Below are 19,975 nucleotides of genomic sequence, written 5' to 3'. Positions count from 1 at the left end.
AAAAAAAAAGAGCTAGGTATAGGCATGACTGTAGGCACTCTAACCCCAGCACTTGAGAGACAGAAGCAGGCAGATCTCTTGTGAATTTGAGGCCAGCATGATCTATATAGGAGTTCCAGGCCAACTAGGGCTACACAGTGAGACTCTGTCTCAAAAACAAAACTCAAAAGAATCCAAGCCTGGGCATCTGGAAAGAAGCCTGAAAAGGAGAGCCCAGAAGGAAGGTGGCTGGCCCACCCTCTCAGCTGTCCCCATTCTTCAGTAGCAGGAGAAGCATTTTCTTCCCATTTCACAGGGACCTTTGACCAAGTTCAGAAAGGTCTCAGTTGGGGGATGGGGATTTTTGAGGAAACCATCTTCCTTTTCTAGGAAGTCTGAGTAATTCTACTGCTTTGCTGCCAAACGTTATCTTTGCCTCGGAATCCGAACTCCCTGTGGCCCTGAGATCTTGCGCTGCCCTCCTCCTGCACAGGTGGGTGTGAGGAGCTGTGAGCTTTAATCAGCATTCTGTCAGAACGCCAGTGGGCCTTTGAAGAGGGCTGAGCTCCCTGTTACACACCTCTGTCTCTCTAAGCCCAAGGGAGAGGCAGTTGTGCCAGGGGCCAGCCTCTGTGACCTCCCACAGGCCTAGGCCCAGACCCAGGGCCAGTTTTTTCAAGGGATCAGTGAACTCTAGTTTTCAGTAAAGGAGTGTCTTGCAAGGAGTGTGTTGGTTGGTAAAAAGTAGAAAAAGCTGGAAAGGAAATTAAACTCATCACAAATAAATGTGGTAAGAGTGCCTACCTGATGCCAACTAGGGCCCTGGTCACAGGCCACCTTGGAAATGCAGCCCTTACCCATCTCAACTCACAGCTGATTCTAGGGCACAGAGTCCAGTCTGTAATGCTCCACAGAACTACAGCAGCTAGGGTCAGGGATGGAGGGAAGAGGGAAGCAACAACTCTTCCTGGGTGGTGTGAAGTCCTCAAATGTCAAAATGTGACATTTGGGGTTGGAGAGATGGCTCAGCAGTTAAGAACATTGGTTGTTCTTGCAGAAGACCCAGGTTTGAATCCCAGCACCCACATGGCAGCTAACAACTGTCTGTAACTCCAGTTCCAGGGGAATCTAACAGCCTCTTCTGTTCTCCATGGGCACTGCACAACACAGGTGCACTTACCCTCATGCAGGCAATACATGCACACCCATAAAATAAAAATAATAATTTTTTTTAAAAATGTGACATTTAAGGAGGGTTTTGAGGGATGAGTAGAAACTGGAGGAGGTTGGGAAAGTACATTCAAGGTGATGGGAAAGCTGGCTCTGTGTGTGTGTGTGTGTGTGTGTGTAACTTGATTGAGGCTGAAGAATGGAATTTAGGAGACCTCTGTGGACACAGAGGTGTGTAGGTGTGGGGTAGGTGTGGTGAGAAGGGTTAGAGCAAAGACCTGGAGGACTTGGGCAAAGGGAAATTTGACTGAAAAAGTGCTTGACACAGACCCCAGATAGGAACGACCCGGAGCCCACAGAGTGGAGGATAAGCAAAGCCTTGGCAGAGACCCAAGAGGAGGAGGCACTGGGCAAAGCTGGGCACCACGGGGCCTCTCGGTGGGGGCACTGTCCTCCTTCAGGGATTGGAGGTGGAGGTGGGTGTCAGCAGACAGGGTGGGGGAAAATGGGGCGGGGAGAGAAAGTCCAACCTCCGCTGGCGTTCAGCGTGGTAGGGTTGACCCAGGACTGGGCACCGACCGGGCAGCGCTGTGTTCCTGCGCTGCGAGGCAGGTAGGAAGGACAGCCGGGAGCCTTTGGCAGGGCGTGCCCGGGGCATCTCGGGCGATCGCGGTGGGGTGGAAGTGAAGGGCGGGCGGAGGACCCTATCTCCGGCTCTCCTCCGCCTGGGAGCTGGGTCTCTGCTCCGCACAACGCGGCGTCCGGTAGGGTGGGAGATGGTGGACTGGACCCCGCGTCCCCGCCGTCTGCCCGCTGCCCTCCCCGGAGCAGCATCCCGTGTGCACCGCCCAGGCCAAGCCCCTGGGGACCTGCGGCCGAGAGCTGGGCGGTGGCCAGCCCTGCCCCGGCTTCCCCCTGGGAATCGCCCTTCTGCCCCTCGGAGGCGCACGGACGACCAGGGCGGGGACGCGGGGTGTGGAGAGCCCGCCCTGCGTGCGGGGACACCGGGTCCTGTCCTCCCCACCCACGGGTTCTCGCCACCCCCAGAGCAGAGAGAATTAATATGGTCAGGCTTCCGGGACTTTGGAATTGCAGGCTGGAGATAGCAGCGCGGTGAAATTCCTGTCGGTCCTTCAGTCTCTCCTTTGACAAGTTCACCTGTCCAAGGCGAGTCTCACACCCCGCCAGCTGGGTGCTGCTACCGCGGAGCCTACGTCTGCTCCCTTGCTCATGCGTCTAGGAGCTGCCCCTGCCAGCCTCGGGAATCTCTGCTTTGATCATGAAAAAATGACTAAAATAATCGCTTCTGTACCAAATTAATCAGGACTTAGGATCGATACACCTGCCACGGTAAACTTTGCTGAACATGGTTTCTGTACGCTGTACTTTATCTCTATAAAAATGACATTTTATACTTTAAAAAGAATTTAGAACGTTGGTAGAATATGGATTTTAACATTGAACATACACGTCAGTGCTTGTTTAATGTTTCTGTCAGTCTCTGCTACAGAGACATGTGCACACACGCATACACACCGTTTTGTGTGCAGATGGAACCCGTACTGCACTGGGCAGGAACACAGTGCAGGCATGCTTAAAACACCATCATGCATATGTGCACACCCTGCACACACACTGCTTAAGGAATCTGTGAAAGAAGCTTTGCTGTGCAGACAAGGGCTGGCCTGGATTTAAAACAGGAACCCTGTGACTGTTCTTGCAGAAGACCCAGGTTCGAATCCCAGCACCCACATGGCAGCTAACAACTGTCCGTTACTCCAGTTCCAGGGGATCTGACAGCCTCATCTGTCCTCCATCAGCATTGCACAACACGGGTACACTTACCTACATGCAGGCATAACACTCATACACATTAAAAAAATCATACATATATATATGACAGGAACCCTGTGTGTGCACTTCACTGGTGCTGGGATCCAAATAGGATCTCAGGATAAGTAAGCCCTAGCTGCACCTTGAGATCTGCAATTAACATTTTAAAATTAGGACCAGTAGAGATGACTCAGGGTTAAGAGCAGTAACTGCTCTTGCAGAGAACCTGGGTTTGAATCCCAGCACCTACATGGTGGTTAACAACCCCAGTTCCAGGGGATCTGTAGCCCTCTCCTAAACTCTGAGGGCATTGAACAACATGGCTGCACTTACATACATGCAGGCAGTACACTCATACACATAAAATAAAAATAATAAAGGAAGTGGGGTGTGGTGGCAAACACCTTTTAATCCTAGCACTAGGGAGGTAGAGACAGGAGGATCTCTGAGTTCAAGGCCAGCCTGGTCTACATAGCAAGTTCCAGGCCAGATGGGGCTACACGGAGACCCTGTTTCAAAAACAAAAGACAAAATAATAATAATAATAATAATAATAATAATAAAGGAAATATTTTAAAAGATGTTGAATTGGAGAATGGGTTTCTTTGTGGCCAAGACTGGCCTTGAACTCCCTGGTTCTAGTGATACTCTTGCCTCAGCCTTCCAAGTAACTGGGATGAGCAGACACCTACCCACCACACTTGACTAAGCAATTGATTTTTAAAAATATTTTATTTATTATTTTTATTTTATGTGTCTGAGTGTATTGCCTGCATGTATGTGAGTGCACCTGTGTTGTGCAATGCCCCAGAGGTCAGAAGAAGGCTTCGGATTTTCCTAGAACTGGAGTTAAGAACGGTTCAAAGCCGCCATGTGGGTTCTGGGAATCGAATCCAACTCCTCTGCAAGAGCAGTCAGTGCTCTTAACTGCTGAGCATCTCTCCAGCCCCAGCAATTGATTTTTAAAAATCATCTGCAGGCTGGGCGTGGTGGCGCACCCATTTAATCCCAGCACTCTGGAGGCAGAGGCGAATTTTAGGCCAGTCAGGGGCTACACAGTGAGACAGTGTCTCAAACAAAAAGAACTTGCCTTCAGATAGCTTCCTTTTTTTTTTGTCTTTTTGAGACAGGGTCTCCTTGTAGCTCCAGGTGTCCTGGAACTCACTATGTAGACCAGGCTGGCCTTGAACTCACAGAGATCCGTCTGCTTCTGCCTCCCAAGTGCTGGGACTACAGGCGTGCGCCACCACGCCCAGCTATAACTTCCATTTTTTGAAGCTATTTTTGATTAGGGGGGTTGCTGGGAAGATAGCTCAGTCAGTAAAGTGCTTAAAGACCTGATTTGGGATCCCCCAAACCCAGGTTAGAGCGGAGCAGCTGCAGACCTCTGTAGCCCAGGTGCTGGGGGATGGGCGGGGTGGGGGGCGGAGACAGGCGGATCACGCCTCCTTATTGGCCATCCAGCCTAGGGGATGTCTCAGTGGGAGACAGTGGCTTAAAAACAGGTGGAGAGAGGCTGAGGCAGATGGAACATCAACCTCGAGCACACATGCACACATCTGTTTTTTATTACGAAAATTGACCGCAAATTTATTATTTTTATTAGTTTTTAAAATTTATTTTTTGGTCTTTTTGAGACAGGGTCCCCTGTAGCCCCAGCTGTCCTGGAACTCACTATGTAGACCAGGCTGGCCTCGAACTCACAAAGATCTGCCTGCCTCTGCCTCCCGAATGCTGGGATTAAAGGCGTGCGCCACCACGCCTGGCCTAGTTTTTAAAAATTTTTTAAACCGTGTGTGTGTGTGTGTGTGTGTGTAACCCCTGGAGCTGGGTTATAGGTGGTTGTGAGGCTGGGAATTGAACTCAGGTCCTCTGGAACAGCGATCTGTGCTCCTAGCTATTGAACCATTTCTCCAACCCCTAGTAGCTGTTTTTAAACAGGTGATGAAAGGACTTTTCCAAAAAGTTCCCTTGATAAATTTGAGTCTGGTTTCTTTGGTACCAAGCTCACTGTTTTTCAACAGCATACCGGTATTTTTAATTGTGCTTTCCCTCTGGAACCCAGAAACAAGCTGTTCCCGAACTTCTGCGGGTGGTAGAGGGGAGCTTCCTCTCCCACGGCGGGTGCGCGCAGGTCGTGCTGTCTCGGGAGCACCGTGGCGCTCCTAGCGGTCCGTGAGCTTGTCTGGGTCCCCGGTGGACCGCGGTAGTTCATCCCGCCCACACATCTGGAGACTGCACTTTGGCAGGGACTGGAGCGTTGTCCACGTCCCTCTGTCTCTAACCCGCGGCTTCTCCTGCAGGGGGAGATGCAGCTGTTCCTGCTCCTGTCGCTGCTGCTGGCCGCCGTTCCAGGGTCCTGGGTGAGTGCAGCCCCGCCCCACCCTGGGAAGTTCCTTCAGGGGGAGGTTGGGGCCCTATAGCAACTACCGCAGAAAATGGGTGGTGCCAGGAAGACCCGAAAAGTGAAGCCAGCCGTGGCTCTCCAGCTCCTTCACCTGGAGACACCCTAAAGGTCTGACCAGGGTGCAGTTTGCAGGTGTGGCAACTTCCCAGCCACCTCCCCTATCTGAAGGTGGTGGGTATAGTCCACTGGGCTCCTGCCAATGCTGCAGAATACCACCCTCCTTTTAAGAGGCAAGACCCGCAGGGCCGGGTGTGGTGGTGCAGGCCTTTAATCCCAGCACTAGTTAGGGAGGCAGAGGCAAGTGGATCTCTGTGAGTTCAAGGCCAGCCTGGTCTACATAGTGAGTTCCCCCAGGACAGCTGGGGCTACAGGAAGACCCTGTCTCAAAAAAAAAAAAAAAAAAAAAAAAAACAAAACAAAACAAAACAAAAAAAACCCACAGGGGACTGCTGCAGCCGACTAGATACCTACCTTCAAGAAATGGTGGGAATGTCTGCTGTCTGTACTGCCCAGTGGGCAGCCAGTAGGTCCATGCTGCTATTGAACACTTGATAATATGGTTAGTGCAACTGAGGAACTCTGAAAGTTGATTTGAGCTTAAGTCCTTTAAACTATTGGTGGCTAGTGGCTACCATGAGGGCAAACCTAGAGTGGATACAGGAAGTGTGACCAGGTAGCTGTTTCATGATGGGCCCAAAGCAAAAGGCTCCCTTACCTCCCAAGGACAGGTAAGGACCCTTTAGAGAAGAGAGGGTCGGTGGAGTGGGTGCTGAACAGAACAGAGGGCTGGAGGCAGCCAGGCCTCATTCCACCCCCCCCCCCCGAAAGGCTCCTCACAGGGGAAACCACAGCCCTGCCTACCCTCCAGATAGGCTCAGGTGAAAAAGGGGGGGAACAGGGAAGGGTCAGGATTGCTGCCTTTGGGAGGGAGGTGGCAATGCTGCCTCCTGGAAACGTGTGGAAGATGAGACAGGCAGGCAGTGGTGGGTGTCAGCGGTAGGTACTGGGCAGTTCCCAAGAACTCATGCTTTGACACAAGCCTCAGTCAGGGTAGTGGGTGGGCTCCAGACCCTCCTTCCTCATGTCCTTTCCACACGTCACCTGTGCTAGCCTATAGCCCTTGCTCCCTACACACTGCCCTGTAAGGTCCTTCAGCACATGCTGGTACCTCAGCGACATGCAGACCAAGCCCAGCTGGAGGGGCTTCCAGGACGGCATCAGGACCTCAGGATGAAATTCCAGAGCCACCCCATAACAGCTTTGTGACTCTAGCCCAATCTCTAAGTCTTATATTCCTGGAATTTGGATTTTTTAAAAAAATATATTTTATGCCAGGTGTGGTGGCACACGCCTTAATCCCAGCTCTCGGGAGGTAGAGGCAGGCAGATCTCTGTGAATTCAAGGCCAGCCTAGTCTACATAGAGAGTTCCAGGCCAGCTGGGGCTGCAGGGAGACCCTGTCTCAAAAAGACAAAACAATTTTTTTTATTTATCATTTTTATTTTTGAATTTCTATTTTTCTTTTATTATTTTATGTGTATGAGTGTATTGCCTGCATGTATATAAGTGTACCTGTGTCATGCAATGTTGGCAGAGGTCAGAAGAGGGCATCAGATTCCCCTGGAACTGGAGTTGTCAGTTGCCATGTAGGTACTGGGTATCAAACACAGGTCCTCTGCAAGAGCAGCCAGCACTCTTAACTTCTGAGCCATCTCCCCAGCCCTGAATTTGGATGTTTTAATGCCCATCACACACCAACATTGTCACACAGATGAATCAATGGTTACAGTGCACACTGAGTCCTGTGAGGGCCCTTCTTCCTTGTAGGGAAGACCCCAGTGGCCTTCTGCCTCCTCCTGCTCCTCCTCCCCTCAGCATGTGAGTCCCAGATTGAGTCTCTGTCTGCTTTCTCTGTGGAGGGGTGTGCTCCTGGCTCACTGCTCAGCTGCCCATACTTCTGATTCTAGCTAGCAGCAGGCTCTACCATGGGTCCTGATCTCCTCAGAGTCCCTCCCTGTCAGGGCTGACTGGTGGACATCATAGAATGAGTGGATGGATGAGTAACAGTAGGAGCCTCCATTCTCACCTGCCCTCTCTCCCTCCCACACTCATGTATAGAAGGCAGCTGACTCCCCTAGAAACAGGCAGCAAAGGGGGTTCCTGAGCTGGAAGCCTGAGCTGGAGGAGAAAGGGTGGGGTGCTGAGAGCAGCAGGAGACAGGTGGGGACAGGCCCAGGGTGGGGTTGGGCTGTACCAGCTCCTGGCTTCATACCACAGCAAAGCTTGGGGTTTAGGTAATTATGGAGAACAAAATGTGCTCACACTGCTCGTGACTGAACGCGTGTGGAAAGGTGCAGGGAGCAGGGCTCAGGGTCACACAGACTAGGGTTCCCAAATGGGTCTACAGGAGCCCTCTGTTTCTGGGCACAAGGAAACAAGGGATGTCAGTAAGGTACCTGATGGGCTTGGTCTCTAGAGGCTGACCTGATGGCCAGTGCATCCCTCACTGTGGCCAGATTTGCAGGGGCTGCCGTGCTAAACAGCCAAACCAAACAGAGCCTGGACAGGACCAGCAACAGCCAGGCTCATACCAGCAGTGTGAGGGCCGCAGCACACACCCCCCCCCGCCCCCACAGCCTCCTTCTAGCACTTGCCATATGCCAAGCAAGGCTTGGGAGGCATGTGGATCAGAAACTCAGCCTGGAAAGTTACCCCCATGTCTACCCCAACATAAATAGCTCCCTCTTTAAAACAGAAACTTGCCGGGCGTGGTGGCACACGCCTGTAGTCCCAGCACTTGGGAGGCAGAGGCAGGCAGATCTCTGAGTTCAAGGCCAGCCTGTTCTACAAGTGGTGTCTACTCCCATCTGTGTAGTCCAGGTGTGCGATCAGCAATGGTTTCAAGCTGCCCACACTTGCCTTTGATGTGAGCATTTGGCTGCTGCAAAAAAAAAAAAAAAAAAAAAAAAAAAAACAAAAAAAAAACCCCCATAAACTTGATCCAAGTAAAACCAGTTTATGTTTCATTGTCAGAATACCTGAGCATTTTGGTTCAGTGATTCGGAAAGCTTGGAGGTTCTGGTCTAGCTAGAATTGAAGTGGATGATTTACAATGGGAGGCAAGACCTCTGGTCTGGCTGGCCTGGGCTTGGTTTTGTGTGTGGTTCAGCAAGTTCAGTGTGGTTTACGCTGCCTCAGAGTTGTGGTCTATTAAAAAAACAAGAGTAACTAGATGCTTGGCTTCAGACATCAGCAAACCTTCCTCTTCCCTTGAGACTGGCTAGTCTTAGGGGGTGGGGGAAGAACTTGTTTTTCTACAGTTGACCCCTCTCTCTCTAAAGAATGGAAGAGATATTTTCTTGAAGATTCTTATATGGTGACATCTTAAAATAAGCCCCCTTTCCAACAAATGAGACATGTTTACAACATTTCATCTGTCTCTTCAGACTGTAAGGTAAAGCCTACCCTTGTCTAGCTCCTTAGAACCTGGTGTCTCATTCGGCCCTGGGCTTCCCTAGGCAGGTGGGGACACAGCCCTAGGATAAGCACAGAGGCTTGGCGTGTGTGGTGACCTGCCCATTCCCTACTTGTGGCTTTTTCTCTTCATCGCTTTCCCTAAGCGATGGAATGGATTCATCTGTTGAGAGGATTAAATGAGAATGTTTGTGTACCATGTGGACATTTGATGGGAGCTGCAAGCTGTCACATTCATTATGATATTTCCATTGTGTAGTTTTAAACAGTCTTAACTGGACAGTCTAGATCTTTCTCTCATATAAACACCCAGGGGTCGAAAGTTCAGAGCTGTTTCATCTCACAAAGTCCTCAAGGCTCTAGGATCCTTCCAGCTTCACTTCACAGCTGGAGGACTTTACTGTCAAGTTACTTCATAGTCTTAAAAAGGCTGTTCCCACTCCAAGCATCACACCTGTTTTCCAGCCAATAGAACAGGAGGACAAATGCCCAAATGCATGTCGTCTTGTCACAGACTACTGGAGACTCCTGCCCAACACTTTTATTTGCATATCATGGAGCCAGTTAGCTACAGGAAGCTAAGAAGAGTGGGTCATGGGTTTAAGAGTCTCTCATATAGGTAGAAAGGTAGATGGATATTGGGGTATTCCTGGGAGTCTCTGCCACAAATTAACAGGCAGACTACAGTTCTCCCCACCTCTTTCACACATACAGAGGACAAAATTAAGTTCCTAGTTTAAAAGACCAGAACTACAGAAACTTCTGGAAGTGAGCTCACATACAGAACAGAAAAGGTTACAACCAGGATTGGTGTGGCTTTTCTCCTGCGGATCCTGTTGAAGTGCCACTCTGCCTTGGGGTGACATAGATAGATTCCACCCACCTGAGGACCTTCCATGATCTCCCCCACTGCTTTGTATGTGCCTCTTGAATGGAATGACTCTGCTGATCCACAGGTTCCATTCAAGGGGATACCAGGCCAGGCTGTGTCCTGGACACAGCAGAGTACAGTCAGGAGCTACAGCCTCTGCCCCACCATGCCTGGTAAACCGTAGAAGCAAGCAAGGTTTGATAACAGGCCTTAAGTTGTACAATAAAGTACTCTTGTCCTAGGTTCCTTCCCTTCTGTTTTTTAGGGTTCCTTCACATCAAAGTGTACCCCAAATGCCTGGGCACTGCTCTGGCTGCAGACTTTTCCAGCTGCCTGAGCCCAGTCACGACCTAAGATGGTTCTTAACGTCTTATGATGCAGCAAGCTAATTTTGTAATCCACACTTTGGAGTGCTTGGCCACATTTCTCTGTTGTAAAGGGGCAGCTCTAAAAGCTCCCAGGCTCCTTGAACTGTTGTGAGGGGAGTATCTTTAGGAGGAGGGTCCTAATACGGCTCCCCTACCTCAAGTCCAAGGGGGTGATGCTAACTCACAGTTCTTCTTAGGCTCGCACCATGAGGCGCCAGAGTGACAGCTGGGGCCCCTGGGGCGAGTGGAGCCCCTGCAGCCGGACCTGCGGAGGAGGTATCAGCTTCAGGGAGCGTCCCTGCTACTCCCAGAGGTAGGGGAGGCTAGAACTGGGCAGCAGCTTGCAAGAGGGCAGAGGGTGGGAGCCAGGAGCCTGGAGTCTGGGCCACCAGGAGACAGATTCATTCTGCAGTATTGGTGCATAAAGGAAAACAAATAATTTCCCATGTACTCACCTCGGATTCCCACACTCAGCCCTCATCGGGAGAAACTGAGCCATGTCTGCTTCCTCCGCTCGCTCGGAGCCTGTGGCGCCTGTTGCAGCGACTGGCACGTGGCCCTGGCCTTCATTTGCAGAGTTAATGAGTCACTCTGGGCCGGCAGTCCCGGTTCCTGTGGTTTCTTGCCCTCAAATGCTTTGTCAAATATAGATCCTCGACTCCTTCCCTGCCGGTGATTAGGAATTTTCTGTGTGAGGATGTGGTAACCCACGCCTTTAGTCCCAGCACTGGGAGGCAGAGGCAGGTGGATCTCTGAGTTCGAGGCCAGCCTGGTCTACATAGTGAGTTCCAGGGTAACTAGAGCTACATTGTGAGACCTTGTCTCAAAAGACAAAAAACAAAAGAAAAGAAGTTTCTATGTGCACTGCACTATGCTCTCTGTAGAGAGGGGCTGGGTACTAAGTAACGGTAACAAGGCGGGTGGGGTTGTGAACTCACCTTCCTGAGAACCTGTGAGAAGAGTAACAGGTATCAGTTAGTTATTCCCGCGGTTGGTGGGGTACTGGTCTAGCATGCAGGAAGCCAGGGGTTGGATCCCCAGCATTGGATAAACCGGCTGTGTAGCACAGGTCTCTAATCTCAGCACTAGGAAGATGAGGCAGGAGGATCAGAAGTGCAAGGTCATCCCCAGTTACAGCGCCAACCTGGACTACATGAAACCTCGTCTCTAAAACAAAAACAAGCCAGGGCTACAAAGTGAGGCCCTGTCTCCAAAACCCAAAGAGCAACAACAAAAAGAAAAGGCAAAAACTCGCTGGAGAATTTACTCCTCAGTTGCAGACTGACCGGGTAGGTAGGGATGTAAGATATCAAGTTCCAAGGGCAGAGTGGCCCTGGCGTTAGACAAAGGGTAGGATAGTCATCTCTGAGGAGTACCAATACGGGTCCGGTTACACCCACACAAAGAGATTCACGTCTGAGCGCCTCCCGTTCACCTTTGCCGCCCTTCTGGCCCAGCCTTGCCCACTGGGGAGCCCCGCGGAAGCCGAGGCGCCTGCAGGAGAGCCCAGGAGGGGGAGGGGACGTTGGGGTCTTCCCAGTGCTTTCGCCCCACAGGAGAGACGGAGGCGCCAGCTGCGTGGGTCCTGCGCGGAGCCACCGCACCTGCCGCACCGAGGTAAAGCACCCGCCTGGCCCCCAGCGACCGCGGCCCCTCCCTGAGCGGGGCATCCTCAGCAGGCACTACAGCATCCCTAGGGCGGGACGCCCCTCCTGGGGTCGGGGGAACGGAGGACCCCGGGGCTCCTGGCATGGAGGGTGGATGGGCAGGACCCCGACCTCCCCTGGTGCCCACGGTGGGACCCACGTTCCTGCACCGCCGCGCAGAGCTGCCCCGATGGCGCGCGGGACTTCCGGGCGGAGCAGTGCTCGGTATTCGACAGCGCTGAGTTCCAGGGCCGGCGCTACCGGTGGCTGCCCTACTACGGAGGTAAGAGCCAGGGCCTCTGGCCTCTGGGGGTTCCTGCACACACTGACTCAGTTCATATTGTCCGCTTGTAGATGCAGTGTCACTTAGAAAATCACCAGCGTCCCCAGCACGTGCCCTTTGCAACCCAGTAGCAGGGGAGATTTTGAGGTCCCTCCGGCCTTTTCTCCTGGGGACACATTTTCAAAAGCAGAACTATAGTGTGTCTGGGCTTTGCTCACCCTGAGTTGCACAGAGCTGGGGAGTGGGAGTGGGAGTGGGGGACAGTAGGTAGGCTTGGTGCTCTATTGGGCCAATGGCACCAGAGGCTAGAAAGAGCTTGCTCCAGCCATCTACCCAGACCCATCTACCCAGACCTACATGTGGTCTGGCAGACGCAGGCGTGGTTTGGAAAAAGAACACCAATGTAATTAAAGCATTTTAGAATGGTCAGAAGATGCCTTAGAGCTGGAGATGCAGCTCCATGACAGTGTTTGCCTAGCAAGGCCCTAGCACAACCAAAAATTAAAAAACAAAACAAAACTGGTAGTGGTGGTGCATCCCTGCCACTTGTGTCTGGAGTTCATAGCTAGCCTGGGCTGCATAGTGATTTCCAGGAGTTCCAGACCAGCCTGGGATTTTTAGTGAGATGCTGTCTCAGAGAAAAAAAAAAAAAATCACAATCAAGCCTCAGGATAATTCTGAGGTATTAGTTTTCACTGTGCACTACAAATGGCCCCTGAAACTACACCCCCTCTGCACTCTGGGATTTATTTATGTGTGTGTGCCTGAGTGTTTGTATGTGTATTACTGGCTTGCAGATGCCCTCGGAGGCAAGAGGAGGGCATCAGATCCCCTGGAGTTACAGGCAGTTGTGAGCTGCCCAGTGTGGGTGCTGGGAACTGAGCCTTGGTCCTCTGTGAGACAGCTGAGTCATCTCTGTCCCCACACTCTGATTTCTAATGCTGAATGCTGATCCTTCTGTGTGCCCTGATGTTACTGAGCCCAGAAAGGTAGTTCCCCTGGGGCCCTTTAGCATACAGTAGTCCCAGATTCCTAGTAGATGTATGTTAAAAATTCTTCCATGTGATAGAAAAATTGGAATTGGGGCTGGAGAGATGGCTCAGTGGTTAAGAGCACTGGCTACTCTTACAGAGGACCCAGGTTCAATTCCTAGCACCCACATGGAAGCTAACAACCTTTAGTAACTCTAGTTCCAGGGGATCTGATGCCTTCTTCTGACTTCTGTGGGTGTACTGCATAACATGATGTACTTATATACATGTAGGCAATACACTCATATACAAAAAATAAAAATAATAAATAAAATATTAAATAAAAGAAAAACTGGAATATAGAAGAAAGGCTAAAGAGAGTAGTGGGTGGCTAGTGAGGTGACTCGTGGGGTAAAAGTGTTTGCCGAGCAAGCAAAAAGGCCTGGGTTAGCGTCCCAGAACCCATAGTGGCAAGAGAACTCGCTCCTGAAAGTTGTCCTCTCACCTCCACATATACCTGCACACATACAATGAAGAAGAAGAAGAAGAAGAAGAAGAAGAAGAAGAAGAAGCCAAAAGAACCATAAAAATAAATTAATTAAAGAAGAAGAAGAAGAAGAAGAAGAAGAAGAAGAAGAAGAAGAAGAAGAAGGAGAAAATGATGATGATGATGATGATGATGATGATGATGATGATTTAGGGGGCTAGAGAGGTAGCTCAGTGGTTAAGAGTGCTTGCTGCTTTTCCCAAGGACCCATGTTTAATTTCCAGCACCCATGGCAGGTGGCTCACAACCACTTGTGACTCCAGTTCCAGGCTTCTCATACCCTCTTCTGGCCTCTTTGGGCACCACATGCATGTGCATATACACATACACATATAAATACATAATGAAATAAATGTTAAACAATTTTAATATTGAAAAAAAACAGATGGGAGGTTGGAAGCCTTGTGGAGGACATGATTATGACCCTGTTAGCAATTTGGGACTGTTGAAGATCATCCTCAGTTGAGAGAGTTTGAGGCCAGCCTGGGATACAAACCCTGTGTCAAAGCAAAACAAAATGAGTAGAGCTCTGGGATTGCTCTTTGACTTGGTCTCCTGAGATGCAACAGATTCATGGAGACTATCCCTTCTCCCTGGGATGGGGTGGGATTCTATGCTGTTTGGGTGTTGCTGAGGAGCCTTCTCTCCCAGACATGAGTGCACTTCTGTCTACTGCCCATGCGTCTCTGTCACTAGACAGGGTCTTGTGTCAGGATCTCAGCTTTCTCCCTTTGCCTACCCAGCCCCAAACAAGTGTGAGCTGAACTGCATTCCCAAGGGAGAGAACTTCTACTATAAGCACAGGGAGGCTGTGGTGGACGGGACACCCTGTGAGCCTGGCAAGCAGGATGTCTGTGTGGATGGCAGCTGCCGGGTAAGTTATGCCCCTGTCCTTCCTCCATGCTGGCTGGGGGTTATTATGGCCATGTCTCATAGCAATGACAGGGCCAAGTGTCTGACTTGACTTCTTAAGTCACCAGGGCACCAAACCAGACGCCTAGAATGCTCTATGTAGCCATCACAGATGCCCCCCTGACCACTTTAACTTTGTCCTTTGAGAACATAAACCTCATTTAAAAAAAGACTTTCTAGGTAGCCAAAACTGGCCTCAACCAAACCCAAGTGGATGTGAGTGGCTGGGAGATGCTTGCTTATTGACCCATTTCTCTGGGCCAGCTTTAGGCTCATGCAGTTCTTCCCAGGAGGTGTGACAAAATGGCACTTTCAGGCCTCTGCCACAGCAGCCTGTCAGCTCCCAGGAGTCCCAGCAGCCTGAGTCCCAGGTCTCAGACCTATCAGCCTGATGTTCAACTGAACCACTCTATGAGGAAAGGGGGGAAACAACTCGCTGGCTTGTCCAAACCCACATTTAGGGAGCTTCATCCAAACCATGGGGGAGACATGACCTCCAAAGAGAGGTGGGACATGGTTAGTAGGAGCCATGATGGTCTGAGCAGAAAGATGAATAGATGTCAGCCACCCCTGACCCCACTATCCTGCCTGGAGCATTTGGAGCTGTGTCCATGTCTCTTCTCTCTCACTCGTCCTCCCCATTCTTATCTGTCCCCACAGGTTGTTGGCTGTGACCACAAACTAGATTCCCCCAAGCAGGAGGACAAATGTCTTCAGTGTGGGGGTGATGGCTCGACATGCTACCCTGTCACAGGCACCTTTGATGCCAATGACCTCAGCAGAGGTGGGGTCCCTGAAAGGGTCTTCAGACCATTCAGACAAGGGTCTCTTGCTTGTCTTGGCTTACTTGTCTTCTGCTCTGGCCATGGCTTGAGGTTGAATGATGCTCATGCAGTGGGTCTACTGGCTGGGGTCACATGGTTGCAGGGTAGAGGCTGTACCCTTCATAGAGCCCCTCCCTTCCTTGTGTGCCAACCTTGGTGGGGGACACTTACTCACTTGTGTAATCTAATCTCACAGTGCTGACAGGGGATGCCCACCCTCATCTCCTCTCCTCTTGTCCCTATCCTCATCCCTTCCCCTCCCAAGCTGCCCTGGTGCTCAGAGCCTTCCCACTCCTCTGGCCTTTGTAAAGCTAGTTCCTCTGCCAGGAGTACTGCCCCCAAGCAGTCCAGCCAGTAGCAATGGAGCATGCCCCGCCAACCCAAATCATTGTCCTCATCAGGCTACAACCATATCTTCATCATTCCTGCGGGGGCTACCAGCATTTGGATTGAGGAGGCTGCTGCCAGCAGGAATTTCCTGGGTGAGAGGTGGCTTAGGGCTGGACTACCTGGAACTCCAGGAAGTGCCTCACTGTCCCAGGTCCCCTGATGATTCTGGGTCTCCACAGCGGTGAAGAGCATCAGCGGTGAGTACTACCTCAATGGGCACTGGACCATCGAGGCAGCCCAGGCCCTGCCCGTGGCCAGCACAGTCTTACAGTACCAGCGTGGTGCTGAGGGGGACCTGGCCCCTGAGCGGCTCCTAGCTCGTGGCCCCACCTCGGAGCCTCTGGTCATTGAGGTGAGTGGGCTGTAGAGGATGGCCCTGGATGGGATGGCTGTGGACCCCCAACCCCCTTCATGGGTGGGCTGCTGGGACACTGAGGGCCAGGTTGGACCTCAGGGAGAATTCTGTACAGCTCATCAGCCAGGAGCCCAACCCCGGTGTGCACTATGAGTACTACCTGCCAGTGAAGGATCCCAGCCGAGGCTTCAGCTGGAGCCATGGCTCATGGAGTGACTGCAGCATGGAGTGTGGTGGAGGTGGGTGCCCAGAGCTGCAGGACAAATCAGACTAGGGGCAGGGTGACTCAGGCAGGCAAGTCCTGGTCTTGAGGCAGCACTATGGGGAGGACACCTCCCTGTGAGGGAAAAGTAGGAGCCCTCATGAAGGACTGCAGCCTAAGTCCTTAGGCTGAGAAGGTGTAGTGGAGATTCCCCTTTGGGGGTACAGGCCAGGCCTGGAGCTAGTGACCACACCTAAGTTTCTCTGAGGCTCAGTTTCCTCCTCTGTAAGTTGGGGGTGATGGTGGTACCTACCACAGAGGGTCACCTGAGGCTTAATCAGGGTGAGTTGTCGTCCAATCCAGAGTGTGTCTTGCCCTGCTTTTGTTTGAAGAGTACTGGCCCACCCACTATTCTGTGTCTCTGCTCCTGGCAGGTCACCAGTCCCGTCTAGTAGTCTGTACCATTGACAATGAGGCCTACCCAGACCACATGTGCCAGCGTCAACCTCGGCCAGCCCACCGTCGTCCCTGCAACACCCACCCCTGCCCAAAGACCAAGCGGTGAGGACTTGACAGCCCTCCCCACCTATGGTAGAGCCCAAGAACTTGGATGGGAAGGAAGGGGAGCCCCTAAGCTGCTTTAGGCATAGAGCAGATAGGTTGGGGGGCCCGGAGATCTCTGTAACAGGTTGCAGCTATCACTGAGGGAGACTGTGAAGGGACCTGAGCATGAGACCCAGGGCATGAGCCCCAAGGATGGGGCTGTTCTCTCCATCCTTGGCTACCTTTATAGTACTCAGAATGCCTAGGCTTGTGGCAAGAGGATTGGGGACAGCACCAGATGCTCCTATCTAAGCCAACAGGGGACTGGGTAGATGCTTAGGGGTGAGGCAGAAATCTGGCAAAAGGGCCTATCGGCATTGGCAATGCCTTTGTTCGTGCACAAAGGATCTCTTTCCTGCACCGGCCCGGAGTGTGGTGCCATGCTAGGGCCCAGCCTGTGTGTGGGAACAGGTAATCCTTGGCCTAGGGGCTTTCTGCAGGGCTGGTGTTGGGACTCCCCCGCTCTTGGCCTCGTGAGATTGTGGTGGGCTTGGCTTTGCATGGTGTTCTCAGGCCACCCCTTCCTTTGGTCCTTGCATCCCCTGCCAGGCAGGGCCTCTCTTCACAGAAGGAGCACAGCCCCTCTAGAGATGTCCCCACCTAAGGTGGGAATCCAAAGATGGGGTCTGGCAGGGGCGACAGGACCTGTAAGAAGGAAAAAGGGGGAGTTGGGATAAAGGTAGGAACATTGAGGGAAAGCAGTCATCCTTTCAGTTTTAAGGACCCCTTGGGCACCAGTGAGCAGTGGAGATGCCTAGGAGGGCCTGTGTAGTGGTCTCTCTACAGACCTCTTTGGCAACATCTTCTCAGGCCCAGAGATGGGAGGGTTGGGATGGGTCCTAGGTCCATTCCGTGCTGGGGAACTGTGGCTCCCAGGTCACTCTTAACTGTTTCCACTTTTCATCAGCTGGAAGGTAGGACCATGGACGCCTTGCTCAGCCTCCTGTGGGGGCGGATCCCAGTCTCGCTCTGTCTACTGCATCTCTTCAGATGGGACTGGTGGCCAGGAGGCTGCTGAGGAGGCCCAGTGTGCTGGTCTACCTGGGAAGCCTCTTACCACACAGGCTTGTAACCTGCAGCGTTGTGCAGCCTGGATAACAGAGCCCTGGGGAGAGGTGAGGCCTTGCTGGGATCAGGAGCTGTGTCTTGGGCCTGCATAACTGCAGGGCAGGGCTGGGAGGTTTATCTTTGCTATTGAAGCTGAGGTTTTCAGAGGTTATGGGACCTAGGGAGCCATCTCAGAAGCTGTGACATGGCTGGGACTAGATGCAAGTTCCAGACCCCTGGTCCACAGCTCTCCCACCTTCTCTACAATCCCAAGTCTGGATAGGAGGAAGGCTTTGCCTTGGTTTGATGGCATAGCTAGACATGGTATTTGGGGGTGAGGAAGGCATTGTTTCCAGCATCCATGTATACTCAAATTGCAAATAAAAGGGTATGAAAAATACTCTTCAGCCGAGCATCATGCTGCGTGATCTCAACACTGCCTCAGCTTCTCTGGGCCCAGGAGTGAGATCAGGGCAGGAGAGTGCTGTCTGCTTTCCCTGATAGGCTCTCCTACCTGCTATGGCTCCTTGGGACTGGGGTGAGCTGCTCATATCCTGTCCTTGCAGTGTTCCGTCACCTGTGGTACCGGTGTCAGGAAGAGGAGGGTCACTTGCCAGGATGATGAGGACCCTCTGCTCCATGCCACTGCATGCTCCTTGAAGGACCAGCCGGCCCTCACGGAGCCTTGTGTGCGTGAGGCTTGTCCACTCCTCCATGACCAGGCCTGGCGAGTCGGTGCCTGGGGTCTAGTAAGTCCTTGCCCTCCCCCATGCCTGCTGTCCAGCCTTGCTTCCCCAAAGCCTTGGTCAGGTGCTGTGCACACACCTGCCCTTGAATCTGACCTGGGCTGTTGCAGAGCACTGTCCCCCCACCCCCACTTCCTCATGGTGCCCCAGCCTCAGGGTCTCTTTCTTCATACTCCCATCCTGGGACCCCAGTGCTCTAAAAGCTGTGGCTTGGGCACTCGGAGGCGACAGGTCATCTGTGCCATTCGGCCACCTGGCCACTGTGGAGGCCTGCAGCTGTCGAAGCCCGCTGAGGTGGAACCCTGCAACAGGCAGCCCTGCCATCTTCCTCAGGGTGAGCACAGGATACCCCCTTTCCCCTTCTGCCAGCCTAGTGTGGACTTCCTCCTTGGGGCTTTGCCTGCCTCGGCCTCCCCTCAAACATGTCATTTTGGTCACCCTTACCTTAGTTTCCTGGTGCTGCATGGCTGGATATGGTTTGTTAGGCCTGCTAGCTGAAAGCTTCTTGAGGGTTGGGTGACTATCTGTTCTTCTGTATACATACCAACCCCAATGTATCTAGTATGAGGTAGGTATTCAACAATTGTTTGTTGAATGACTGAGTGACTGAGTGCAGAGGAGAGGAAGTCCTCCAGGGAAGACTTTTCCCACATACTGCTTCTGCCTGTCTCCTCCATCCTCATCCCTCAGTGGAACAAGGTCTCCCAGGCATGGGAACTTCCAGAAAGGAGGGCACAGAGGCTAGGATTTACTTGGCATATGTGTGAATGTGATGTTGAAATCAAATGGGGGTTATGGCTGAGCTAGGGTGGGAGGGGACATAGCCTCTGATACTGAGAAAAATGTTTGTCCTTGAAGTGCTAAGGATGGGAACTCTGAACTCTGGGGACCTCCAGGTGAGGACAGCAGGATTCCAGCAAAGGTGCGTGGCAGGGTAGCTATGAACCACTGTCTCAGAGGAGGGACCTACTTGGGTTCAGATGCACTGCCTGCTGACCATAGTGTGGCCCTGGGCAAGTGAAGCTCCTCTTGTCTGGACACTGGGGGTGGTAAGAATGACTGTTCAGCCTTTTGGCTGTCATGGGCCACAGTGTCTGAGCGCACCGAGCGCTGGGGAGAGAAGAGGAGAGAGTGGTACTGAGCTGTGTGGGAAGGTTTGGCCTCAGATCTGCCTGGGCCCAGGCCTGGCCTTCCCTCAGCAGGAAGTGCTGCAGCTTTGCACCAAACCACTGCTCTCTGCTCCCTTCCTGGAAGAGATGTCCTCAGTCAGCCTCACAGAGGAAGGGAGGAAACAGAAAGGGAGTCTTGAGGCCAGGCTGATATGTAGGTATAGTTTAGTGCAGAGAGC

At 52.2% G+C, this 19,975-nt stretch overlaps 1 protein-coding gene across 1 annotated transcript in view; it reads left to right on the top strand.

Moving 5' to 3' along the window:
* Window positions 1–1,699: 1,699 nt before the first annotated feature.
* The window catches only part of Papln (papilin, proteoglycan like sulfated glycoprotein), a 36,770-nt gene continuing 18,494 nt past the window's right edge, over window positions 1,700–19,975 (top strand). The window contains exons 1-15 of the mRNA XM_008849787.2: window positions 1,700–1,761; window positions 5,286–5,345; window positions 10,299–10,414; window positions 11,658–11,718; window positions 11,928–12,030; window positions 14,292–14,422; window positions 15,121–15,244; window positions 15,686–15,766; window positions 15,854–16,026; window positions 16,145–16,268; window positions 16,666–16,792; window positions 17,180–17,245; window positions 17,742–17,949; window positions 18,448–18,630; window positions 18,820–18,961. Coding sequence (XP_008848009.1) covers window positions 5,292–5,345; window positions 10,299–10,414; window positions 11,658–11,718; window positions 11,928–12,030; window positions 14,292–14,422; window positions 15,121–15,244; window positions 15,686–15,766; window positions 15,854–16,026; window positions 16,145–16,268; window positions 16,666–16,792; window positions 17,180–17,245; window positions 17,742–17,949; window positions 18,448–18,630; window positions 18,820–18,961 — 1,693 coding nt within the window. The 5' untranslated portion in view covers window positions 1,700–1,761; window positions 5,286–5,291. The remainder of the gene's footprint in view (window positions 1,762–5,285; window positions 5,346–10,298; window positions 10,415–11,657; window positions 11,719–11,927; window positions 12,031–14,291; window positions 14,423–15,120; window positions 15,245–15,685; window positions 15,767–15,853; window positions 16,027–16,144; window positions 16,269–16,665; window positions 16,793–17,179; window positions 17,246–17,741; window positions 17,950–18,447; window positions 18,631–18,819; window positions 18,962–19,975) is intronic.

Source organism: Nannospalax galili, unplaced genomic scaffold, assembly GCF_000622305.1.
Source record: "Nannospalax galili isolate Female #2095 unplaced genomic scaffold, S.galili_v1.0 scaffold24, whole genome shotgun sequence".
NCBI classification, from domain to species: domain Eukaryota; kingdom Metazoa; phylum Chordata; class Mammalia; order Rodentia; family Spalacidae; genus Nannospalax; species Nannospalax galili.
Note: the sequence above shows the minus strand (reverse complement) of the source record. Positions and strands in the feature narration are given on the sequence as shown.